Raw genomic sequence first — 27961 nt, forward strand, 5'->3', positions numbered from 1 at the left:
TATCCATTTTCAACAATATGCCAAAGTTCCACATCTATCGAAAGAAGATAGATGCGCATCCTTGTCTTCCAATGTCCATAGTTGGACCCATTAAAGAAGGGAGGTCTAGTTGTGGAATGGCCCTCAGGAAGTCCGGTTCCATTTCTATCCGTCATTTCCCAATTAGAAAGTTGCCAAAGATCTTATAATCTTTTCCTTGTTGAAATTTTTAAAGAAAAATTTTCCAAAGATTTATAGAAAAGAAAATCTTTTAAGAGCCTTTGCTCTGATACCAAGTGAAATTCCAAGGGTGGTCCCGTGTACGGCAACTTATGAGGAGTGAGTAATTAGGTTTCTAACAAGTTTTAATTCTTTTGAAAACTTCAAAACCAATTTTGGAAATTAAGAGATCAATGATAAAATTCAAGCACACAAGTTAAATCTAAAGTGCACATGCAAATAAAGAGCAAGAGTAAGAGAGATTGCACCTGAGATTTAAAGTGGTTCGGTCCTCCAAACGCGAGGCCTACTCCACTCCACCAACCAAAACCGTTGATGGCTTCACTATATGATCTTCTTAACTTCGGCGAAGATCGGTGCCGATTACAAATTCCGATTACCTTTAACCTTGGTGGCAATCTTCACCACGGAGAGTGGGCTACGCTTCTCCGAACACTCGCCCAATACAAGTTCTTGATAAGAAAGAAAGAACAAAAACAATCCCTCACAAGGTTTACAAAGTGTAGAAGATGTACAAATTTTGCCTAAGATCCGAATCCTAATCTTTAGAAGATGAGAGGCATAATCAAGTTTGGTTCACTCTATGGATGTTCAAGTAGGTTTTTAGAGTGTTACGATTAATACTTTGGAAGTTTAGAATGCCCATATTTATAGGAAAAACAAAATATGACCGTTCAATGGCATTGTGGTAATTCCAGCAAAATTCCAAACGGCTCTTTTTCCGACCGTTGTAGTGTTCTCGGAGTTCCGAGAAAAAATCTCGGAGTTCCGGGAATACTAACAGAACTTGAAAAAATGTCTACTGGACCATTTCTCGGAGTTCCGAGAATAATTCTCGGAGTTTCGAGAAAAACTCTCGGAGTTCCGAGAAGCCTATGTTGAGCAGATTTTCATTTCTGTTTTTAGGCTTCCAACTTAACACCAAGTTGGGATTGCTATGAGGGTTCCAAGGTGTTGGAACTCCACAAATACAATCACTTATATATTTATTTAATTACTTAATTATGCCTTTCAAAATCCTAAACTAGGATTGGATCTTAATACAATCTAATATAACTTGATCTTCAATGGATTCTTCAAGCCTTCATTTGTCTTGGATTTCGTTGTCTTTGGCCTTCATGATGTGGTTCAATGAGTGCTTCTTGGCCTCAATCCAAGCAATGTTGTCTTAGCACCAATGTGATCTACAACTTAGACAATCAAACACATCAGTGATCATAAATCACTTGTGTATTGGAATCATCAAAATAAGATGGGAATGCCAAGGTGGAAACCATTGGGCTTACAGACACAAAGGACACTATTTTTAGAACATAGATTAGACAGAAAGGACATTGTCTTGGAACATAACGGACACTATTTTGTACAGAAAGAATATTAGCTGGACAGAAATGAACACTATTTGATGAACACAAATTGAACATATTTTGGGATTAAATGAAATCTAAATATAAATAAACAAATAAAGTATTTATAAATAAATAACAAAAATTAGAATGTATGACTCTTTATTTTCAAGTTGTTTGCAGTTCAAGTGACTTCATATTCACATTTCTCAGGTTTGATAAGGCAGGTGACAACTGACCTAAACTTTATATGATTTTCAATAAGGGAAGTAGATGCAATAATATTGTTTATTGAATGATAACATTATATATATTTAGACCTGATAAGGTGTTATACCATTATATGAACATTGTTAATAGGTGAGGGATGGGAGGCCAATGAGCTATCTCCGGATATTTAGATGTCAAGGGTGATAAGCGCTAACCCTTGTCGATGCAGAATCCTCTGGAGACTATAAGTCCCGAGGTTGTAGGATCTGTCATAATAAGTCCTCACATAACCGACCGTGCAGGCAAAGGTAACAAGGCTGCGTGGAGCTGGAGTACCTTAGGTAATCATTCCATATTTCATGCAAATTACACTATTTAGTTATTCTCCTTATTACTCATAATTCTATTATTCCAATTATCCTCTTAAGTTTTATTCCTGTTTATTTTAGATTATAATTCTATTCAGTAGACTATGTTACTGCTTACTCTTTTATTGACTTCCATACTTAGTTTGGTCACTGAATGATCATGCTAGATCGTTGTATCTAATGTTGCTTAAACATTTCAGGATTCCCAACGATGACTTGGAAGAGTGAATAGTCGAATGCGAGTCCTTGGTGTGGCCAATTACCCCTAGTAAAAGGCCTTCTTAGTTTATTGTATTTCTAAAATATATTCTATTAATCAATGTGATAAACTTTTAATAGAATAAGACTGCTCAATTTTCAGCTATATTTTGTCTCTGATCTTGTGATAGCGATTCAGACTTTTGGCTGTTTTTTTTTTAAAATAGAGTCCAAAAATCCGAGCCGTTACAGTAGTGCAACCAAGTGAACCCTCAGGGAAGGATAGTTGTTAGGAAAGTGGGTCTATGTCAGTAATTGGTTGTGACCAGCCGAACCCATAAGAGTATGGTTGAGTGAGAACAGACTAGCCATGTTGAGCAAGAAGTTCATTCTATCCAAATGTCCAAAGCCAAGATCCACTATGTTTGGGTTAACAAATTGGGTTCCAGTGCAACTCCACATGTTGCAGTTGCTTATCCTTCCAGAACAAGTCCCTAGAATTAATGTGCCCAAAATAATACACACACACACACACACACACAATCCAATTAGCATTAGAACTTCAAGAGAAAAAAACTTATTTTTTGTTAATCGATATTTTTGCATGAAAATGCTGACCAATATCAATCAAACATTGGTATTTTAAATTCTAGCAAAATTGAAGGGAACCAAACAGCAGATACCAAACAGTAGACACTTTGATGCAATCTCGGAAGTGATTGCAGAGAAACCGCGGGATGAGAAGCGAATCAAACTCATATGAGGTTGGAAATACTTCGGCAAATCTAGTAAGACGTTAGATTTCCCTAAAAATGTTCTAAAACTCAAACAAACAATGAAATAATGAAGCAAACCATGATCAATAGGTGCTTAGATCCTTAGTAGAACATTAAGAGATCAAGCCAAATGAAATTCCTAGAAAAGTTCTCAAAGAACCCAAAAGCCTAAAGGCAAATTTCCATTCAATAATTCAAAAAAGTCTATTACTGCTTTCATGAGTTCTATTTATAAGAAAAGAAAACCCTAAAGCTAACTTAATACCCAAGCAACTAAACACAACCATCTGTCCAAAATAACATAAATAGAGCCTAAAATCTTGACTAAAACTTACCTAAAATAGTAATCCCGTAATAAGCATATACCATATCTGTAAAATGCCCATAACTTGCTCAAATCACAATCAAATTGTGTGATCTTGGGCTTATTAGATAGGTAATGAAAAAACCTTTCTAAAGATACCAAAATCATGCCAAACGGATGCGATTTGATGCCTAAAATGGAAGCTACAAATAAAATGACAAAAATAATAATTAAAAATAGAACTTCTTCCACGCCCCATGTTCTTGGTAGTTTCCAACTGCATCACACTTTTTCCAAACAGCCCCTATAGAACATGTTTGGCTACACTGAAATTTTTTCCCAGCTGATATTTTTCCACACATCACATTTTTTGGAGGGATGGTAAGCAACTTTTCTTGTAACTAGATTTTTTCTCACAAAAGGCTGACCAATATCAATCAAATTTAAATTTCTAGAAAATTAAAAGATGTGAATCAAACAGGCGAAAAAGTTTTCCAAGAAAAAAAAAACCATAAACAATTTATAGGAAATAATTCCTTGTACATCCAAACAGCTCCTAAAGAACATGTTTGGCTATACTGATTTTTTTCCAGGTAGGGATGGTGAACCACTTTTCTTGGTAAAATTATTTCATTAAAAAACCAAATCCTGCTATAGCTGTATTTTTTCTATGGAAACATTTTCATTAATTTTTTTCATGGGAAACAACATTTCACAATAGCCAAACATGTTTCTATAAAATAGACAGTTCAGATTTTTCTTTTTTGAATGATGGCCAATTTGATTGCCGAAAAAAGTGTGTGTGTGTGTTTTGGCATGTCCCGGGGGGGGGGGGGGGGGGGGGCGCGGGAGGTGGGGGCGGAGAGGAGAGGATGATCCAGGAACAAAATAGCAAAAATGCAGACAACAGAATCAACAGACTACATCAACAAAAGAAAAAGAGAGTCAAACATAGTCAACTCCTTCTCTAGCTAGGCTATCCGCCACCTTGTTAGCCGAGCGCGTACATGCTTGAACGACATAGATGAAGAACCCACGCAATCAAACATCTCATCAAAAAATCAATATCAAAATAGACAGTTCAGATAAATCAAAGAAAGAGCGAATGTAATATTATGAAAGCAGCCAAACATAAAAAACACATTTAACATCTAATGTTTTGTGTTTTACCACTTCCAATAGGAAATCCATACACTTTCTCCCATATACATTGACCTTTTACTATATACGTGTAGTCAACAGTTCACAAATACAAAAAGCTTACCCATTAAAAAAAATCACAAATACAAGAAAAGGAAAAATAAAGAAATTAGATGGAAGTTGAGTATGATACAAAAAATCATGATCGATCGGCTCGGCTCGGCACGACTCGAGCCCAAAGATCAGTTGTGATTCTTTTATTCAAACTTGACTCGGCTCAATGCAGCACAGCACGGCTTGACTCGGCTCCTTGTTTAGTGAGTTTCTTCAGTATGCACGCCATAGCGAGCTTAACTGCATGGCCTCGAGACAGGTAAATGATGCTTCCAACAACAAGAAGACCATTTGCTATGAGTTTCTTTGACGGACTTTTCTGCAATTTCTTCTCTCCAAACTCCCCCCCTAGAGAGCTTTCAAGAAGGGCCTGACCAGCAATCTGCAATCTGGGTCCCATTCTCTAATTCGGGTGGGACCTAAAGAAGAAGAATATAAGAATATAAATATATATCTAAAATTCAGAGTAAATTGATCATATACATATTTTATAAGAAAGATATATTTTTAAGATTATAGAGAAAATTAATCCACAATATTAAGTCTCATGAAAATTTTGCATCCTCTTCTCTACATAAATAGGAGAAAAGTAACACATACATTAGTGTTCATGTATGCATGTATGCCTGAACACGTCTCGATAATATTGTATATACTTATATATGTGAGTGTGTGGGTGGGTGGATGTTGTATTTTTTTTCTATAATATATATGTATATACAAAGTATGGGGAATCCTGGGCCTTCCATCATTGGTGGCCTTTTGAGAAATGAAGAGGGGGAGGTGATTTGGGCATTTGGAGGTCCGATTGAGGTGGCAGATGCAAATGAGGCAGAAGTAAGGGTCGTTCACCAAGGGATCAAGTTTCTTCATAACGTTAACCTCAACAAGGTGGTGGTGGAAGGGGATTCTCTCGACGTTATCAGATGGTTGAGAGGTGTAAAAGTGGTACCGTGGAGGTTTGCCTCCTTATTTGATGAGATATGGGACAAAATTGGTGTGGCATCAATATCTTTTACCCATGTTAGGTGATCAGCTAACGCCGAGGCAGATAGGTTAGCTAGAGAAGGGTTACTAGAGAGTGTCGAGCTCCTTGACTTCCTCCCTAGCTTTTTGTTTGATGTATATTTGATTGTACCTCCAGGCACCTTCTTGGTCTCTGTTTTTATTTAATGAATTCTTTTTGCCAGTTATAAGAGATAGGGAGAGAGTAAGTGTGAGAAAGAGTATGTAAGAGAGAGAGAGTGTGTGCATGTAAGAGAGAGAGTGTATGAGAGAGAGAGAGAGAGTGAAGTAGAGAGATTTTCTCGTTATCTATTTTCATTAACTCATACCCCTTATTTATAGGGGAGGGGATGAGGTGGTTATCCATTAATGGCCACCAAAATTAGGTGGCCATTTACAACAATTAGCCAATTCTCCAAATCCCATCAAAAATAGCATTGGAGAACCGAATTTCCACCCGTTTTTTTGAAGCTTGGGCGATACCCAGTCTCCCATTTTTGCGTGTTTATTCTGCGAGAATTAGAATTGTTGCCGAACACACCCAATTGAGCATATAATAGCCCAATTGGCATTGGATTTCAAATAGATTCCATGTGTTCTAGTTGAGGTTCAGTTAGATTACTGACCTTTTCATTTAGATTTTTCTGGTAGAGGGAACGAGTAGGAAATATTGAGGCAAGAGTCACCGGACTAATTCAAAGGTCTTTCTAGCAATGGATTAGAGTGAACATTGTGTAATCCTCTGTGAAGAATAATTCAGAGATTATATATGGTGCCCGGTTGTGAAGTCAAGTGTGGGCAGTACCACCCTTGATGTTTGATCCAACAGCAGACCCCTTTTTATAAGTCTGATGTTGGATCAAATATCAAGGGTGGTACTTTTATCGTACAACCTACACTTGACTTCACGGTTGTTATAATTTCTCAATAATTCAAGCCTTGAGAATCCCTTTTCAAGTTTCTTTCAAGTCCATTTGGATGCACATAATATAGAAGTTGAAGGAAATGAAAATAGATTCTCATTTCTTTGCTTTCCTTTTTCTCCTGAGATTAGACAGGAAAGAAATAGTAAATGGGGACCAAACAATACTAGAAAAAGGTAAATATACTTTTTTACCATTTACCCTATTTTTGGTGTAACCACACGGACCCGCAGTCAGTATAAGGAAAATAAATTTGTATTTCTTTACTTACCGTTTCCTTTTGATCTGAGAAGAAAGTCAAACAGTAAAAAAGGGTTTGCCTTTGAAAATTTACAGCTGACAAAGACACTCATGTGAATAGTAAATGACAACCAAACAATGCTAGAAAAGAAAACCACGTCCTCTTACTTTGATTTTCCCAATTTGCAGTGCAACCAAGTGAACCCTTAGGGAAAGGATAGATGTTAGGAAAGTGGGTCTATGTCAATAATTGGCTGTGACCAGCCGAACCCAAAAGAGTATGCTTGAGTGAGAACAGACTAGCCATGTTTAGCAAGAAGTTCATTCTATCCAAATGTCTAAAGCCAAGACCCACTATGTTTGGGTTAACAAATTGGGTTCCAGTGCAACATGTGGAGTTGAAGTTGCTTATCCTTCCAGAACAAGTCCCTAGCATTAATGTGCCCGAAATAAAATATATATATACATTATCCAAATTAGCATTAGAACTTCAAGAGAGAGAAAACTTATTTTTTGTTAATCGATATTTTTGCATGAACAAAAGAACTGAAGGAGAAAGAGAGTCAAACATAGTCAATGCCTCTTTAACCACCCCTTCTCTAGCTAGGCTATCCGTCACCTTGTTAGCCGAGCGACGAACATGCTTGAACGACATAGATGAAGAACGCACCGAATCAAACATCTCATCAAAGAATCTATCAAACATCCCTTCAAAGAATCTATCAGAATAGACAACTCGGATAAATCAAAGAAAGGGCAAATGTAATATAATGAAAATATAATGAAAGCAGCCAAACATAAAAAAACACATTTAACATCTAATGTTTTATGTTTTACCACTTCCAATAGGAAATCCATACACTTTCTCCCATATACATTGACCTTTTACTACATACATGTAGTCAACAATTCACAAATACAAAAAACCCATCAAAAAAAAAATCACAAATACAAGAAAAGGGAAAATAAAGAAATTAGATGGAAGTTGAGTATGATACAGAAAATCATAATCGATCGGCTTGGCACGACTCGAGCCCAAAGATCAGTTGTGATTCTTTTATTCAAACTTGGCTCGGCTCAATGCAGCGCAGCACGGCTTGACTCGGCTCCATGTTTAGTGAGTTTCTTCAGTATGCACGCCATAGCGAGCTTAACACCAACGTTTGCATGGCCTCGAGACAGGTAAATGATGCTTCCAACAACAAGAAGACCATTTGCTATGATTTTCTTTGACGGTCTTTTATGCAATTTCTTCTCTCTAAACTCCCCCACTAGAGAGCTTTCAGGAAGGTCCTGACCGGCAATCTGGGTCCCAGTCTCTAATTCAGATGGGACCTAAAGAAGAAGAATATAAGAATATAAATATACATCTAAAATTATGAGTAAATTGATCATATACATATTTTATTAGAAAGATGTATTTTTAAAATTATAGAGAAAATTAATCCACAATATTAAGTCTCTCATGAAAATTTTACTTCCTCTTCTCTACATAAATGGGAGAAAAGTAACACATACATTAGTGATCAGGTCTACATGTATACCTGCACGCTTCTCGATAATATTGTATATACTTATATATGTGTATGTGTGGGTGGGTGGATGTTGTATTTTCTTTCTATAATATATATGTATATACAAAGTATGGGGAATCCTGGGCCTTCCGGCATTGGTGGCCTTCTGAGAAATGAAGAGGGGGAGAAGATATGGGCTTTTGGAGGTCTGATTGGGTTGGTAGATGCAAATGAGGCAGAAGTAAGGGCCGTTCACCAAGGGATCAAATTGCTTCATAACGTTAACCTCAACAAGGTGGAGGTGGAAGGGAATTCTCTCAACGTTATCAGATGGTTGAGAGGTGTAAAAGCGGTACCGTTGAGGTTTGCCTCCTTATTTGATGAGATATGGGACCGAATTGGTGTGGCATCAATATCTTTCACCCATGTCAGGTGATCAACTAACGGTGAGGCAGATAGGTTAGCTAGAAAAGGGTTACTAGAGAGTGTCAAGCTCCTTGACTTCCTTCCTCCCAAGCTTTTTGTTTGATGTATATTTGATTGTACCTCCAGGGACCTTCTTGGTCTGTGTTTATATATATATATATATATATATATATATATATGAGAAAACGGTTTCTACACACAAGTGTAGATAAGTTATCTACACATTAGCTTAAAATACAGTGGAGGCCCACATTGTTTGGGTGATCCAAACCATTCATTTGATTGGCCCTCACATAGATAGGGTGTCCACAAAAAATCAGCTCCATAGGATCATTCTAACCCTTCGAACCGTGGAGGCAAAAGATGGACAGATTTGTGAAGGGTTTATACACGTCCATTTTTACCTCCACAAATCGTAGGGTTGGGATGATCCTATGGAGCTGATTTTTTGTGGACACCCTATCTATGTGAGGGCCAATTAAATGAATGGTTTGGATCACCCAAACAATGTAGGCCTCCACTATATTTTAAGCTAGTGTGTAGATAACTTATCTACACTTGTGTGTAGAAACCGTTCTCTCTCTCTTTCTCTCTCTCTCTCTCTCTCTCTCTCTCTCTCTCTCTCTCTCTCTCTCTCTCTATATATATATATATATATATAAGGAAATATGTAACACTTTCTTAGTATACACACATACACAGATGCATCTATGTATACTTGTGTATACTAGTACATCAATGTGAAGAAAACCATAAGCATAAATACATAAATCTGTATTTACTGCAAGTACTTTTATTTATACAGTTTTCTTCTAACTGAGGTATTTGCACATCGAATATTAAGGCAAAATCCACAATAAACCACCCCTGGTCATCCAAACTGGTTGCAGTGCAAAAGACCAATCTGAATATATTTGGACAGTTGGACTTGACAAGGAAATCGGTCCCTAAGCTTCAAGTTCAAATTTAGTAAAAAAAAAATGAACTGATTGTCCCTCAAATTGCTTCGTGGCACAAAATTATTTCAAAAAAAAAAAAAAAAAGTAAAAAATTGACATTTCGTTCTTGTGGAATTTAATTTAGGGATTGCTACTCAGTAGCTTAGACAATCCAAGTTGAGTCCACCAAGTTCTGAGTCCATCAGAGTGCTTTTGATAAGCGTGAAGAAATATCAGGCATTACAGGTGGTTATATATGGTGGATGGAAAACTCACCTTCCGAATAAACTCGAGCGCAGTCACAGCTGAGCTCGGCTGGGTGTGGCTAATAGGAGAGTATTTACGCAGTGCGCTGTCCATCTTGCACACGTAACTCCATATTCCCTTTGCAAAGACAAATTTTGCCATCTCCACATTCAGCCCAGCATCTTCTTGGTGCACCATCGTGATCTCACATGCATCTCTACCATAGACTGTAATTAGTACCATAAACTAGTCAGAACTGAACAAGAAATCCTACAGGAATAAACAAGGTTTTATTTCAGAAAATTAAGCAGATTTCTTGATTCAACCATTGGAACTGGAACCAGAGCAATTGCAACCACTCAAGTGGTTATGTTTTCTAGGAAATCGGTTCTTCCTTCTTAACTCGAGTTTGACTTGGATTAGGCGTTGTTTGGGTATAGAACCAAAATGCACCCTTGGTCAACATAAGCCTTGCAGTAAATGATCGGCCATGTTGGAGATCGATTTGGCAAATTTTTCATTAAAGTGGAGCTTGAACTCAGTGCCCAATAGCCAACAAACTGAGCCATCAGTATGCTTTTTTAACATTGGATAGAATATTTCAAATTTGTGGGTATTTACAGGGTGAAAAATGAGTAACACATTGCAGGTACTTATGAGATGTATCTGTTATGGAACATTTCAATCGCCCAAAACAATCAGTTACATCTCAATTTGCAATTGCTAAGAGTCAGACAGAATACAAAATCAATAAGATTCCAAAGAAAGTGACAAACGCCATGGAACTAAAGTGAGCAACAACAACAAAGATATTAAAATAAAGCTATCAGGTATCATCTCAATTTGCCCAAACCAAACGCAGAACCAATAGAATCCCAATGGCCAGAAAAAAATCACGGAGTGAGAGAGCCCCATAATAACAATGATACCAAAATGACGTCAAGGGGATTTCGGTTCTTTTAGGAATTAAAGTGGTTTGAAGCTTCACTGAAACCCGGACTTCGTAGGCATACAGGAAGGATCTATAAAAGAAACACATGTTAGAAGTTCAGACATTGAAAACTCAGTCAAATTTCGAACCCAGTCATTAGTTTCCAAAATCAGTGAACACCTTTCCAGTTATACCAAAAAATTGCGGAGGGCTGTGAGGTGGTTCTACGAGACCAAACAAACCATGTTGAGCCATCCAAGTTCTTAGTTGATCGGTGAGTTTCAAAAACTGGAAAAATAGCTGGTTATATGGGCAATTGATTGTTTGCTAAATGAAAAACAGTAAGAATAAGAGAAACAGAGAAAGAACTGATGAGAATAGCGAGCAAGGAACTTGCCTTTCCTGATTCGCCAACCAGACCTGAAAATCCCAACTCGTACAAATTTCTTCCTTTGTGGAGCAAAAGCATGTTCACGCTCCTAACCATGGTAACCACAGGAAATAGAAATGGAAATTAATTAAGGGACGAGGTTCTATGAAGGAGCAACATGTCAAACACTTTTTTTTAGTATAGCAACATGTCAAACACTGGAACGAAAAAAATTGTAACATTAGAAGTAATTAATTCATTAAACAATATTTTTTCTCATGCTTTGACTAACGTCTGAATATCATTCATCTAAACACTTTAGTCAACTCCCAGTCTCCCACTCAATTCTTATTTTCTTGTGATAATCGTTGAGAACATTACTTGCAATTATTCAATTGTCAGAGATTCCACTAACTGTTGTAGAAACCCTTAACAACAGTGATAGTAGCAATGCTTCTTTCATTGAAAATGTTCCAAACTAGATGTACAGCTGCTAAACGGGCCAAATCCATAAAAAACACCCCCACTTAGGAGGTTAGTATAAAAACCAATGTCATTGAAAACCAAAAAAGGGGGCATGCCAGAAAATTGAGCAAGTAGTGCCGGCTACAAAATGGTTCGAACCCACTACAAAGGCTGCTTTGAAAGTTGGTAAGAAACATAGCTTCAAAACTCCCCTGCATCATCGTGGACTCCCCCAAGTTGACTCCTTTTGCCTTGGCCGCGTTCCGTGTCTTGCCTTACAAAGTCAATAAAAACCCCTTTGACTCTCCTGAGTTATGACCACATCAACCGAGTACTCGGCCGCGTCAACCGCGTTCTTGGCCGTGTCCACGCCAAGTTAACAAGGATTTTTCTTGGCCGAATTTTGACCCGCATCCGCATTTTTAAACACTGGTAAGATACTATCCTCACTAAAACATAAAAGGAGTGCTTTCTAAATAGAATAAAGCATGCCATATTTCCAAGAATAGTTCTTGGCAGCCAATAACTAAAACCCACCAAAACACCTGCTTTGAAGCTGGTACAAAAAAAAACCCTTTTAATATTAAAGGAGAATACCTCCCACTTAAGCCCAAGCACATTCTATATTTTCCTAAGGACTGCCTTCTACCTAATAACACAAATTCATCAGAAGAAGTATTTTGGAAGTTGGTACAAAATAACTCTTGTTTAGACTTTCTTTCATGATTTTTCCAAGAAGATTACTTTTCATCCAGTAGCTCTAAAGCTTCGCAACCATCAAAATGATGGTTTTATTTTATTTTACCTAGAAAATAGAAGGATGAAAGAAATTTACTAAAATAAAAAAGGAAATTATAACTGGTGCAATGATTGACCCATATAAAGCAAGTCACATTAAATATAAACACCATCTTTTACTAATGAATCTACTAATTCCTTAGCCCTGATACCCTTTTTTTTTTTGAATGGCTATGTCTCATTAACAGAAAAAAGATAATGTACAAAGCTGACTGAGGAGGACAGCGAAAGAGAGAGAGAAAAGAAAAATACAACCCGTCACGGGGGAAGAAATAAAAAAGGAAGAGCTCATCTCTCGCTACTCCTTCCCTAGAAAATCTATCTGCATCCGAGTTAGCAGAACTTTTCACATGGTGAAAAGAAAAATCTGAATTCCCCACTCGGTCCATAATCTCGTCGATCCAGCTGGCAAATCTCCGGCGAGGCGAACAACTACCATTTAGCCATCTTATTACATTAGAGAGTCTCCCTCTACTATCTCTCTCGATGAGACCGGCAGCTCAATCAACTTAATGCCTTGGAGAACCGCTCGAACCTTCGCCTCATTAGAGTCAGCGATCCCCGTGGGGCCGGAAGAAGCCCAAAGAGTGACGCCATCCACATTTCTTAGAAGCCCTCCCACACCTGCACAGCCCGGGTTTAACACGCTAGATTGATGGAGACCATCGTAGGGCCATATTTTAATTTTTAAGTGTGTTTTAGGTGTCTTTTAAGTCCTTTATGTTATAATAGGGGTATTAGAGTCTTTTCCCATCAAAATAACTGAAGTTCTTTGAGTTATGTGTGTTTTAAAGAGGCCCCACATGAGTATAACGGGATTTTTAAAGTAGAAAGGAAGCAAGAGGGTATTTTGGTCTAAAAGACTTGGTTTTTTCTTTAGGGTATTAGAACTTTCTAGTTCTCTTCTTTTTTCATATATATTGTAAGCCTTAGGGCACTTTTCTAGAATGCTATGTTATGCCATGGATGAATGAAAAGATTTGAAGTTATTTCCTCTAGTGTGGATATGAAGTCTACTCTTGCAAAGGTGTGAATCGTGTGATGCCTTAATCTTCCCTATGGTGCGATGCCTAAGAACCCCTTGGTTTGAAGCCCTGGGTTTTTAGTTGGTGAGATTCCAACCTTGCTACTTATCTCTTTCATGTTTCTTTTTTTCTGATTTTTCCCATAAATCACCTTGCTAAGAACCCGAAAACCTCTCTTGCATTATTTTTCGCTCATCTTCTCCACAAAGGCTTAGTTGAGTTGAGTTGAGTTCTTCTCCACAAAACCCCAAAATACCTATTAAAAAAATGGGAATTGCTAGTGCCCATCGCAAAAGGCATTTCGCGGCTGGTCTGTCACACGTCATACCTGTTGTCTCCATTCATGAGGTGGTTGGTGTGACTTGCGACAGACCAGCCACAAAAACCCTTTTGCGATGGACCCTAGCAAATCCCTAAAAAAAATATTCAAACTTAGAAACATAATTCAAATCCATCTCTATCCTACTTCTCTTTCGTTTTTCCCCAAAACGAATTTTATACCTTCCCGGCATCATTCGAAAACCTCTTGGCATATGTTTGCGCCACTCTAAACCTACGCTAAACCTAGTAGAAATATTTTTCCAATCCCATAACTTATTTTCGGAACCAAAACCTAATTTTTACGCATCCTTTTCACCCCTAGCGTCCCTTCTATATACTCATCTTTCATCAGATTTGGCATCAGAGAGATATATCAATTCAACATTCGATCGTCCTACATCATAGATTCATCAAATTTTAGCTTAAGGGAATCCTCCAGAGGAGGGGACCACCTCGAAGACTCCGGTTCACTCTGAACACCATCAAAACATACCTCCTTCCAACCATGCCAATATCATATGAAGAGACAAATTTAAAGGTGGGGAGAGCCCGGACCCACGATATAGTCAATGCAATCACCTTTATGAAGATGAATTGGGTCCGTTTAGCTACTCCCAAAAAGATTTTAGCATTTCTTTCTTTCCAAAGGGACCATATAGTAGCAAGCAGGCTCGCATTCCAAAGAACCTTCCCTCGCTTTTTCCATGGAGCAAACGACCATTGAGTCTATGAGAAGATTCAAGCGAGCTGGGAATACCCAAGTAATTCCAAATTTGAGAAGAATATCGTTCCAAACTTCCCTAGCAAATTTGCAGCAACAAGTAAATGCTCCATTGTTTCCCCAACTTGTAAACAAAGAGCATAGTGGTCTACGATCAACATGTGAAGGCTATGAAGGTGATTAATTGTCAAAAGTTTATCTAAGATAGCCGTCCAGCCAAAGGCTCGCACCCTAGGGGGAGCCAAAATATCCCATGCATTGGCAGCTTGCAGGGATGGCATGCAAAATGAGGGCCAGAGGTAAAATGATTTGACTCTGAAAACCCCTAACGTGCACCAGATCCAAACTCTCTTATCTGAACCAGAGCTCTTAATGAACAATCTATCCAAACAACCCAAGAGATGGGCTACTCTCTCGAGTTTCCTTTCAAAAAAATTCCTTCGCCAGTGAATATTCCAAGGAATTCTCTCGAACCATGCAGTCCTTCACCCAACCCTCCTTCTCATTAGCCATGGCAAAGAGATCATTGAACAATTCACATAGCCACATCGCCACACCACTTATCCTTCCAAAATCTTATCATGTCCCCTAGGTATACTCTGAACTGAATCCCTTCATTAAACATAAATCTTAACTTTAGAATGTCCCTCCACACCGTGACACTCCTATGATTGAATTTATTGTCTGATTCCCACATCCCAGCCAGGGCTCCATATTTCTTTTCTATAACTCTCACCCATAGATGACTTCTTTCTTCACGCAATCTCCAAAGCCACTTACCCAAAAGAGCCTTATTGACCTCCTTTAATCTCCTTACTCCCAGCCCAATCGGTTTGCACACCTCTTGCCACTTGACCAAGTGAATTTTCTGCTTGTCATTTGCACCCCCCCACAAAAATAAAAATAAAAATAAAAAATAAATAAATAAATAAAGTCTTCTTTGAATCTGTTCGGTTTTATTCACCACTCTTAGGGCAATGGAAAATAGACAACTGGTAGATCGGGATATTTGCTAGAAAGGCTTTGATAAGTAATTCTTCCTCCCAATGAAACTGCATTTTGCTTCCACGTGTCTAATAACCTCATCTCCACCCTTTTAACAATGTGATCCCACTGTTTTTTCAGAGGCCTTCCCTTTCCCAATGGGAGACCCAAGTACATAGAAGGGAGATAGTCAATGAAACATCCCAAAATATACGTTATCCTAAGGGAGATGGCCCCTTAGGGATACCTGTAAGAGCAAAATCATGTCCTCTATAAAGGTATTTAATCTTATCAACCAAACGCCACAGTCATGTACTTCATTGCATTGGCCAAGCAATGTCATTTCAAATCTGTTAGCCACCTCACAATTCCTCCTCAAAAAAAATCAACAGCATTTATCTTTTGTAAAGCTACTGTCAAAACACGAGCCTTGTACCCTTTCGAAGAGATGGGATCTAAATATGACTCCATGGAAAAGAGGACCTCTAAACTGGTACAAGTCAGCAAATAAATGATCTCATAGAGAAGATACTTTGAGGCTGTTTTTGGATTGCCAGAATCAGTAATCAAAATCATATTCTGATTCTCCCTTAAAACAGAATGAGAAACAAATTATAATAAATATTTTAAGTCAAAAAATATAATAAAAATTTCATTTCAATCGGGGTGGAATAAGAATACCATCTCTTGGGGAAGGAAACAGATTCCGGCATCCCCTCTAATTCCACCCCCTTGATTCCATTCTCTTTTTTAAACAAATGCCAGATCCCGGTTCCAGCGCATGATTCCTGCAATCCAAACACACCCTAAGTGTTTGGTACTCACCAAGATGAGACACAAGAAATTCCTCTAGTAACCCACCTAACACAAGAAAGCAACACCCCCCCCACCCCCCCCCCCCCCCCCCCGGGGCAAAACCCACGCAACACACACGCACACAACGATCAATAATTTGCGTCGCTTCCTCGCAAACTTATCCATAGAGACTTGATTAAGCATGGTACAAAAGAACACTAAACCTCAAATCTTTGCAAAATCTTATCCTCCAACCTTCTCACCCTACCCATTCTAAACCTAACCCTAGAGAGAAACTCTTCTCTAATACAGAAATAGACTAACGTGAAATCGGGTCTCTACATCTACCAAACGCTCTCCCAATCCTCCTAGTTATGAAGATCTTCCAAAGTAATGCCTTTAGTTTGCCCAAACTCCTAGCCAATTTCACAAAAAGCAAGGTTTTAAATTTCGGTTTCGGGTTCAATTTTGGACCTCACGGAAACGGAAACATTTCGGTTTCGGTTTGAAATTTCGGTGGAAATCCTGTAAAATCAAGGAAACGTATGAAAGCATATGCAAATGATAGAATTTAAAGATGAAACTTCAGGAAATGCTAGAATAAGAACAAATACACACTTAGAAATCATCATGTAAGTAAGACAACCATCCATAATGGTTTAAAAACATCAAACAGCTTATGATATGCACTGTCGTGCATGTCAAACAATTTAGTACCCGCCAAATTTCACATGTAATTCATATAAATATTTATAAATAATGCATGCATCACATTTTGCATTCACTTCGTATAAATATAATTATATAATACATACTAATAAAGTATACGACTATTAAACTTACGATTTTGGTTTATGCATTTTGGTCATTTCGGTTTCGGTTTTGGTGGGGATGGAAACAGAAACATTTTAGTCATTACGTAGCATTTCAGTGGAATAACCATGCCCAAAAGAGTCTTATTCCTTAAGCACAAGTTACCAAGGCCAAGGCCACCCCACTCTTTCAGCTTACACAGGCACTTCTACTTCACAAGGTGTTTCATCTATTTGCTCTCCCCATTTCCTTCAGGAAAAAACATCTCTATGAAGCTTTTGAATTTTCTTAGGATGTAGTCAAGATAGACATTATGTGTTTAATCCTTACCAATAAACAAAAGGTAGCTCTTCTTCTAATAGCCCTACTTTTTCTTAAGATGCTATATCACGGGATCCCACGACACCTTTGAGAAGAGTCCCAACTCAATAGGTGACCCAAGATAAGTAGTCTGTAAATTTACGCACTTAGATCCAAAACTATGATTTGTTAATCACCCAACAGCTAAAACCCTGCTAAAAAATTCTTCCTACATTTATCTTCAATTCTAACCCCAGTTCAAGCAGCCAACGAATATATCTTAAATTCTATATTTCAGTGGCCCAACTCCCAAAGAACACTAATGTGGTATCAGCAAATTGAAGAAGGGTAATATCCAAGTTGAACCTTCCAATCTAAAACCATACATCAACCCCTCTCTTTTGCCCTTTCATCATCTTACTAATGGACTCCTTCATGAACATTAAAAAAAAAATCGTGAGAGAGGGCCCTTTTACCTAAAGCCTCTAGATATGTTAAAGAAGCCAACCACACTACCATTCACAAGAATAGAAAAGCGTGGAAATGAAATAAAACCATAATCAACTTTCCTTAACGATCACAGAATCCCATTATACCCCTAATACAATGTAACAAAATTTTAATTAATACGATCATATTCTTTCTCCATATTTGCCTGCAAATGATTCACACTTTACATCCCAACAGAACCAAAGTATTCATTTTCAATAAGAAATCCATCCAAAATTTGACGCCCGTCCATAGAGCCACCCTTGATTTGGAAAAATCACCTCACCAACCACAAAACTTACTTTTCTAGCAAGAGTTTCCGGGATAATCTTGAAAAGCTTTGCATGCGACTAATAGGTATAAAATCATTGATTTTACTGCTCCTGGGTATAAGGGTGATGCACGTAGAGATTATGTTCGTAAGCCCAAGGGTACAACAATCACCCAAGTTTTGATTGATAACAAACCCAAATTGGTTGCAACCTAAAGTCTTACACTTTATTCTGTAAAGGTGTTACACGATTCAGCCCGAATGAACTACATCCACAAGCAGCACAAGTAGAAATGATCGTGGCAAAGTGAAAAATAAAAGAAGATGAACCTCATGGAGATCTTGGCTCAGCAAAGACCAATGATGAATCATGCAAGAATGAACTCACGAGATACCAAAGTCACTTAGTCATTGAGTAGTGAAGACCGAAAACTCAATAGCTTAGGAGCAAGTTGTCTCCCCTTAGATTGTATTAGGCCTCTCTGACTCTTAGGAATTCACTCTATGGCACTAAGGGCCTGTTCAGTTGCACGTAGGAAACGGAAAGGAAAAGGAAATGACGTGGCAAAAGGAAACGGAAAGGAAAAGAAACTGCTAAGAAAGCAGTAAAAGTGCGCATTCAGTTGCCAGGAAACGGAAAAGAAATAGTAAAGAAACAACAGGAATGTGCATTCAGTTGCCAGGGAAACGGAAAAGAAACATCATAGAAATTCCAAAACAGAAATTTGAAACCATGGAGGTAAGTACTTGCAAATTGACCCTAATGATTGAACGAGAGAACCTTCCTCTAGAAGGGCACGGGTCTAAATCATATGTGAATTTTGGCAGTAGCGAAAAAAAAAAAACCTAAATTCCAACCCCAAAACCGTGGAAAAGAACACTTTTATGGCAATTCATATTCAATATTACAAGGGAATGTTCAGTGGGATTTGCTAGGCAATTTTTTGGTAAGTCATTTGCCGGCTCACATTTGCAGGAGAGAACGACAACCTCAATTGAAGTAAATTAATAAGACAAAATCTGTTAAAAAGTAAGTCCGTGTGGCTTTCTCTCCTGCAAAAGTGAGCCGCAAAATGACTTTCCACAAAACTGCCTAGCAAATCCCATTAAAATTTAGTTTTAGTGGAAGTGGAAGAATAGGCTGTAATACATCTCTCTCTGCATATTTCTAAAAACTGCAACCCGATAATGGTTACGTGTGGGGTCCATGACCCACACAAGGTATAGAACTAATTCAATGGTGGGCCCCACACATCTCCACTATAGAGAGAGAGAGAGGGGATATTTTAAGATGGAAAACAGAACATTCCTTTTGTGGTGGCCCACTTAAGTCTGTGGGGTAAGAAAATCGCCTTGAATTGTGCTATACATGGCCACTGTGTTGCCACGTGTGGGGCTAATAGTAGTCGGTCAGTGTAACTTTCAAACGAAACTTTGAAAACATGATCTGAGTGTTGCCACGTTTATAGGGTCCGAGACCATTCATCGTTTGAGGCTCGAATGTTGAAAGGTAAGAGAGAGAAAGCTCTACACGTGTTTTTGGAGGCATCTCTACTCTGTGGGAGTCTTTTTGACGGATATCGGGGAAAATAACTCAAATCCGAGTCTTTTTTACGGATTTTGGGATGCGGAAAATGTGTTGACACGCAGGATTTCACGGAATCCACGTATGATTTGCTTTTTCCGCCCGCTTTCCTTATCCGGACAACAAAACGTCCTTTTAAGCTGGTTTCCATGGAAAAGGCACCCATTTTCCGTTTCTTTTCCGTTTCCTACGTGCAACTGAACAGGCCCTAAGGGAAAGACAATGTAGTTTCTCTAGGGTAAAATGCAAGAAAACACGTTTTTAAGGCTAACAGACGACAACAAAATTAACACGGACGTCCGCCATCAGAACTATACCCTACAGGAAAATTTCCAGAGAATTCAATGGGCGACCGCAAGGTAAATGACGGTCGACATCCGTTAAACCTATATCCTGCAGGCTTGTACCCAAGAAAACAACAGACAACGTAATACTACCGGTCGACCGGCGGCGAGTTTTCAATTGTTTTTAAAATGGTGCCGGGATTTCGCGGGTGACCGAACTTCGTTCGTCCCGACCGTTGAACACTTATAACTGCTAGTTTTTTACTAAAATCTATATAAAATCATTTATACTTCATTAATAAGGGATTTTCAGTCTTGCAAAAGCCATTCATAATCATTGAAATCATCCTCTACTTCCCGAGTGATAAAGATTCTTCTCTCTCTCATTTATAACTTCCAAGAGCCTTAGTTTCAAATTCCTTTGAGAGGCTTTAGGATTATTGCTGTAATTTTTATTTTGAGAGAGATTTTTGCTGATCTTGAATGTTGTATTAAGCCTACTAAGAGGCTAAGAGAGCTGATCACTTTTCATTGTACTCAAACAACAGTGGTGTTGTGAGAGGGATCAAATCCCTAGTTTTGGTGAGTGAGAAGCCCTCCGATCCGGGCTTGGAGTGGCATCGGAACTTTTAGTGGAGATAGTTAGGGAGACAAACTTGGCAAGTGGAGTAGGCCTTCGGGGAGAACGTTCGAACCACTATAAATCGCTCATGTCATTTCTATTGGCTCTTTCCTCTCTATCTTGTGGTGATCGGTAATCTCGTTACTCATCTCTTTCTTATTTGCACAATTAACAAGGATTGTTTGTTTCTAGGTATAGAATCATTAAAATAATTTTAAAAATTAACCCAATTCACCCCATCCCCATCTCTTGGGTTGCCCTTTGGGATTTCAGTGTTATTAATAATGTCACTGAGACAGAACTCCTTCAAAACCTTGCCGGCATCAGATTCGATAACCAACCAATTTACTAGATAAAATGCTGAGGGTCTGGTTGAGTGCACAATTTCTGGGGTTAAATAGGTATTTTGGTAGGTTTGGGGTGTCATGTCATCTATTAGTGATGTTTGGTTGCATGTTTTGATTCAAACTTCCAGGAGACTACTTGCCTTTTCTCTCCCTTGTTTGCCCATATGGCATGACTTTTGTCCCTGTTGAACTTGAAATTTTACTAAAAAAGGATAAAGGTAAAATCCCTTAGTAAAATAAGAAGAGAAAAAAAAGAGGTGGTTACACGTCATGTTTTTCCCAAAAGTAAAAGGGATAAACATGAAGTTAAACTACTTTACTGAAAAAGAGAAAAAAATCCATAAATTTAATGAAGTAAAAACTTACGCGAGAGTCATCTATGTAACTTCCCACAAAAGAGGGAAGTTGAAGTCGTGGAACTCAAGATATGGGTAAGCTGGAACTCACAACGGCTCCAAAAGGAAAGAAAGTGGAGATTCTGGTCTTTTTTACCCGATTTGGTGTATTTTGACCATTTTCCTTGACTCAAGGGTATTCTGGTCTTTTTGCTTGATTTGGACCATTTTCCTTGACTCGAGGGTATTCCAGTCTTTTTTACCCGATTCGGTGTATTTCGACCATTTTCCTTGACTCGAGGGTATTCTGGTCCTTTTCACCCGATTCGGTGTATTTTGACAATTTTCCTTTGTTAGATGACTACATGGTGGAAGAGAAAGAGAGAGGTGATGAGAGAAATAGAGACAGAGAAAGCGTGAGAGAGTTAAAGCTCTCTCCACATGAAAACATACATAAATATATATATATATATATATATATATATATATATTTGTATATATTACACTGACAAAAATACCCTTAATGATGTGCATCTAACACTCCCCCCTCAAGCTAGAATGTATATATCCTACATTCCGAACTTGTTACAAGCATCCTTTAACCTAGCAGACCCTAATGGTTTAATGAACACATATGCAAGCTGGTCTGTTGATCAAGTGAACATAGTGCATATTTCACCTCTCTGAGATCTTTGACGAACAAAATGGTAATCTACCTCAATGTATTTGGTTCGCTAATGAGAGACTGGGTTATTGGCAATATGAATCGCAGACTTGTTATCACAATATAACCGGGTAGGTTTTGAAGATGAGAATCCAATCTCGGATAGAAAGGAGCGTAACCAAATCAGTTCTCCACTCGTATACTACATTAGCCTTGTACTCTGCTTCTGCACTGGATTTTGACACAATATCTTGCTTCTTACTTCTCTAAGATACCATATTAGCGCCAAAGAAGGTACAATAACCAGTTGTAGATCTCTTGTCTGCAAGAGATCCTGCGCAATCTGCATCAATATATCCCTCTACTCTTTCACGATCATTTTTCTTGAAGCATAGTCCTTTTCCTGGGGTACCCTTCAAGTACCTGATGATCTAAATTACTGTTGCCCAATGGGACGTGCGAGATATCAAGGCGAGTAACTCCAACAACAGATCTAACAACATACGAGATATCAAGGCGAGTAACTATAAAATAAATCAGCTTTCTAACAAGTCTCATGCATTGTCCTGGATTATCTAGCAAGTCTCCCTGATCTGAAAGGAGTTTGACATTAGGATCCATAGGAGTGGATGCAGGTTTTACCCCGATAGAGCCAGTCTCCTCCAATATGTCTAAAGTATACTTTCTCTATGACAGAAAAAGCCCATAACGAGAACGCGCTACCTCGATGCCAAGAAAATATCAGAGGAAAGTCCACTAACTCATTTATATTGATTAATTTAGGGATCTTACCATACTTGCAGCGATCATGTTGTTTCTCCTCCTCATAGGTGAACTAGATAGTATTGAAATCACCAACACATCACGGATTATTCCGTCGCCTTACCCATTTCAAATCCATCCACAAACTAACGGAGTCTAGGATCAGTCGAACTGTTAAACTATAAACAACAGTAACAAACCATATGAAACTTGCTACCCACATAGTAAATCTAACTTAAGAGAGAATTGCCCACATCTGATTTCATTTTTGGTCACAACCGCCAAGTTCCACACCGTGATAACAACATCGACCATATCCCCTGGCACATAAAGAAACATATTCACATCTCCAACTAGCCCATATTTGATTGATCACCACCTCTGGTTTGGATTCTTGGATCAGCAAAATATCAACCTTCCTGCGTACCACAATATCTTTAACAACCCTCCCCTTTCTTCCCCGGTGCCCATTACATTCCAAGATTCTATCCTCATGAGACAACCCTAAAGTGCCCTTTCTGCAACTAGGATCCCTCAATCTTGCTACTTCGCCTGCAGACATAATTAACCAGAAAGGTGAGATTCATCAACTCTCTATGTGACTTCCATCTGTTACAACAAGATATCACCTTAGCACCACCACTTGTTTCCCCCCTCTCTATTAGCAATCATAAAGAAGCTCAGAACCCAAATCTTCAGGTAATGAAATGCAGATACGCACACCCACTAGTTGTCTCATTCCCATGACTTTTTATTCATTATTATCGGACCCCTTACTAATTGTTGATGCTTCCACTAATTTTTTTTATGACATAGGCTATCCCCATGCCAATTTTTAGGGTAGGACTATTCCCTACGGATGTGAACAATGACCCTTAAACCACGTGCATCGAGTAAGCCCGGGGGAATTTGAACTCGCGCCAATGGAGAGCCTACCCATGACTTTAAGCCAAAGAGCCACACCCATGCGGGTACATGCTTCCACTAAAATTGTTCCAATCCATTTAGTTTTCTCCTATTAACACTGTTTCGATCTCCCTTCCTTACTCGTAAGAATGGACTGGAAAGGCAAACATAGGAAATCATCAGAACCTCCAAAACCAGGCTCATTGTTAAATCCTACCCCTCACATTTCTAGACAAGACCTTCCTCCTCCCTTGATGTTAAACAATCAGCTTATTTTCTAGATTTAATGAAGAAGACACAAAATGAATCTCATATCCTTTCATGTCCAACTCAGAAACACCATATAACACATTATACACCATCAACTCTTGATCATCGTCATTGCCGTCCCTAGGCATGCAATTTGAAGTCACTGCATGGTCAGCACACCACCTTTCCTCTTTAAATTCATAACAGCCCTCCCCCCCCAATTATTTGAACTCCACTTGCAGATAAGAGCATAAAGGGTGGAAGATACAAAAAATGCACTTGAATCATGATCAACTGAATGGATGAAGTTGGACAAGCAGCCTCTTAAGGCGGTTTGGCAAACCTTCGACCCTCACCATCATATATCCTCGGCTAAAGTGGAGCCAACGGTCCTTGACAATAGACGATGATCATGGCCTTCCAATGTTTGCCCCTTTATAGGCCTATCCATACACTCAACTACTTGTGTGCAAGATTGATCTCCAACTGCAACATCGCCTACTGCATGAAAAGAGAAGGGCCGTGGACGATACCTTCCCATTAGATATAAGGGTAGATGAAGATGGTCAACGGAGATTGCAGAGATATTCTACGGTTTTGGATTTCTATTTCTCAACCACAAGTAAAGCCTAGATGGGTTTCGATAAAGCTCCATGTAAGTTTCCTAATGCAAATCAAAATTTGAGATCAGCAAGCTGTAACTCTTACTTTAATTAGAACAAGAGTAAATAAAAAAATATACCCCTAAATTCTCTATACCATGGAAATTACTAAATGTGCATCCTCTCCAAATAATTATAGTTATGCCATTAATGAATAAAGTAACATAATATTGCCCACCAAAAAAAAGCATAATATTCAAATATTTATGATTCTCGGTATCCCCTTTAATACTTAAAATATTATATTTCTTCTCATTATACAGCTAATCAAATAGCATTAATCAAACCATATATCTTTTTCCAATAAAGGATCTAACCTCTACCTCTCATATTGAGACCTAATCAAGTAAGACCTTCGGGACTGAAGCACCGTCCCAGTCTCTATCTAACAACATGATAACATCCTAACTCTATCTAACCTACCTTAGACCCATATGACATAAACTGGAGTGAATTAGCTCCAATCCCATGCAACCTAGTAGCTTAGAGCTTCCATTCACTCCAACATGCACTTATCAACTTTTGAATACGAATATATTTCACAATCTCTACTTTCCGAGTCCAAGATACTTATATTTAGAAAATAGTTCACAAATCTATGCTTAAACACTAAAGATACAGTCAGCGGATAATCAAAATAAATGAGTGTCGTGACCATCTGACCACTATCAAGAAACATGAACGACGATAATGTTATATCATGAGATCTTTCCCAAGACCATATGTTATTCAATATCTGCCTAGCTATTTTTCCAACAATGTCACAATTGGCTGAATCAATCATGGCCATGAGTAAACATGACAAATTAGCAATCATTAAAAATCACCTCCTAGAAAAGTGAATGGTTGTTGAAGGCACAAGGACCACCTACGTGACAAGCTTCTCGCACAACATCAAGACTCAACTCAACTCAACTCAACTAAGCCTTTGTCCCAAACTAGTTGGGGTCGGCTAATGAATCCTTTCTCGCACAACATCAAGAATAGGGATAAATCATGTACTTGTATGTACCAGTCAAAAAATTATGTACTTGTAGGTAGTGTGGTCTCTAGTATGTGTAGTATGATACACACATTATAGTGTACCTCTAGAAAGCTTAATGCAATCTCCAACTAGGCATATTATCGCATAGTTATACCACACAGGACAAACCCTTGCCGACTAGGGTCATCTGCCCGAAATCATACATCCATCTTGATCTCCTGAGGGATCAAGGCAGCTTATCACTTCCATGTAACTAACCTACTTCTATGCGAGTAGCAAATCAGCCTGTCAATGATCATTAGTTAATTACCAATAAATAACTAATTCTCCGACTCGCATAACATGAATCATTAATAAGCAATAACATATAACTGGTTAATGAAACTATAATCACAATCATCTTTCTCCATAAGTCAACATGTAGTCAACACATTCACGTAAAAATGGTCGCAAGGCCACACCAATGTCCACCACCCCTCTCTTTGTTCGCGCATGACCCTCCTCATCCTTCAAACAAGCTCTAACTAAATTCTTTGGTTTTTAGTAAATATAATTTTTCCCCTATGGTTCCAGTCATTTCCAGTTTATTAGAACTCTCTTCCCTCTATAAATTGGCTAGTCTTCTCTATCTCCTTAAGCGAAATCCCAAAAGCAGCCTTCTAAAATTGCTAATTCCATCCTTCTACCCACCCCTAACAACACCATCAACCATGTGGCACTTGTCCCCATTAAAGATGCCAAGTTTCCTGCCCATCCACATCCATCAATGACACAAATCCCGGTGGTAAGAAGTAAGAATTCTATAATCTACTTGAAATTTGAGCTCAATGGTCCTCATCCGACCCCACTCGATTCAAAAATCACATTTTCCCCTTCATCCCAAGTTGATCCCTGCCTCTAACCATCCAGACCTTATCTTGATGGGTCGCACCCTACTCTGCCCAATGAAAGCCACGCACAATGATGTTTGTCTCTTGGGCCCCACACAAATCCCCATCCTTGCGACCATTGCCACATGCCTTCGTAACCATGTCATTTGTCTAAGAAAAAAACTCCCTAGAGTGAAAAAATTTAACAAAAACTTCCATTCAGAAACAAGTAAAAACCACTAAAGAGGTTTCTCATCCATCACAATCTCAATCGACTTTGATAGTTCATTCAAAACTTACCCAGGATTCAATCCTCATTTTCACAACTCCAGATTACTTGCACTAACAAACTTCATAACCAACCCTAGACACTCCCTCATGCAATTGCATCCCCCAATGTTGTAGCGACATGTCCACGGTGAAAAGCATGGAATACAAGCCTATAGGTGTGGTCCATCTGCTCACCTTTACCGAGGTAGTATTGGGACTTGTAATGACCTGGAATCCAAAACCAGATCGCAACAAGGTTGCTTAGTACAGCGTCGGTGCTATCCAACAGCTAAAAGCCATTATAACCCAACTTTGTAAGTCAGTAGAGAACACAAAGTGTTTCACATAAAATAAAAGATGTTTTATATATTTCTAAAGTGCTTCCTTATGTTCAAAATCATGGTTTGTTCACATGTTACATTATAATGAAATTTGAAAGGTAATAGTACTCACCTTCATTACTAAATTGTGAAGAAATTGTTCAGAAGCAAGAACTAGACTTAATCTACCACAAAAGAGTAAAGAGTTCCTATTAGCATTAATGTCATTGCCATCTATATATATAAGTAAAGCTGAATGTGGGAAGCTGAGGTTGTGCCACGTGTCACACCCACAGCTTCCCAAAATTAAATACCGAATTAGCATTCCGAATTCTAAAACATTTTCTACACATAACGATATTTCAAGCTATCGTTCCTTTTATCTAGGTAAAGAGATAATAAGGAATAAAATCTATATGACACGTCGCACTGCTGAATGTAGTAAGCTGGGGGGGTGGTGCCACGTGGCAGCCCCTCCTCTATCACGTAATCTCAAAAATTCAAAATTCGCATTAATAAGAAGTGCCACGTGGGATTTGAGAATAGTAAGCAAAACGGAATGTGGTAACTATTTTTAAAACCTGGAATTCTAAAAGTCGGTTCCTTATAGGTATTGGAATTCCAAAAGCCACCTCACCCTCTCTCTTTTAATGGAATCCCTACAATATCTATATCTATATCTACAATATCTATATCTTTTTTCTATGGAATCCAAAGTTAGAATACCAAAAGTCACACGCTTCCTATGGAAGTGGGCTTCCTAAAATCCCTCTCACGATTTAAGTTAGAATTTGAAAAGCCACGAGCTTCCTATACATATTCTATTCCATGGAAGTGGGCTTCCTAAAATC

General features: G+C 38.4%; 2 protein-coding genes across 2 annotated transcripts in view; one reads left to right on the plus strand and one right to left on the minus strand.

Annotated features, from left to right (window-relative positions):
- The first annotated feature begins 5401 nt into the window (after positions 1-5401).
- On the plus strand, positions 5402-5707 carry LOC143855898 (uncharacterized). The gene has a single exon (XM_077365950.1). It carries the CDS (start codon positions 5402-5404, stop codon positions 5705-5707), a length of 306 nt encoding a protein of 101 aa, XP_077222065.1.
- A 1934-nt stretch (positions 5708-7641) lies between these two features.
- The window catches only part of LOC143856475 (uncharacterized), a 33104-nt gene continuing 12784 nt past the window's right edge, over positions 7642-27961 (minus strand). Inside the window, exons 4-6 of the mRNA XM_077366709.1 lie at positions 11296-11377; positions 9998-10194; positions 7642-8178 (exon numbers count right to left, since the gene is read on the minus strand). Coding sequence (XP_077222824.1) covers positions 7921-8178; positions 9998-10194; positions 11296-11377 — 537 coding nt within the window. The 3' untranslated portion in view covers positions 7642-7920. The remainder of the gene's footprint in view (positions 8179-9997; positions 10195-11295; positions 11378-27961) is intronic.

This window comes from Tasmannia lanceolata, unplaced genomic scaffold (assembly GCF_043159265.1).
Source record: "Tasmannia lanceolata isolate RefF3 unplaced genomic scaffold, GAP_Taslan_0.1 ptg000023l, whole genome shotgun sequence".
Taxonomy (NCBI): Eukaryota; Viridiplantae; Streptophyta; class Magnoliopsida; order Canellales; family Winteraceae; genus Tasmannia; species Tasmannia lanceolata.

What these genes read in the sequence shown, in the direction of transcription:
- LOC143855898 (XM_077365950.1), top strand. Translation starts at nt 5,402, where the DNA reads ATGGGGAATCCTGGGCCTTCCATCATTGGTGGCCTTTTGAGAAATGAA.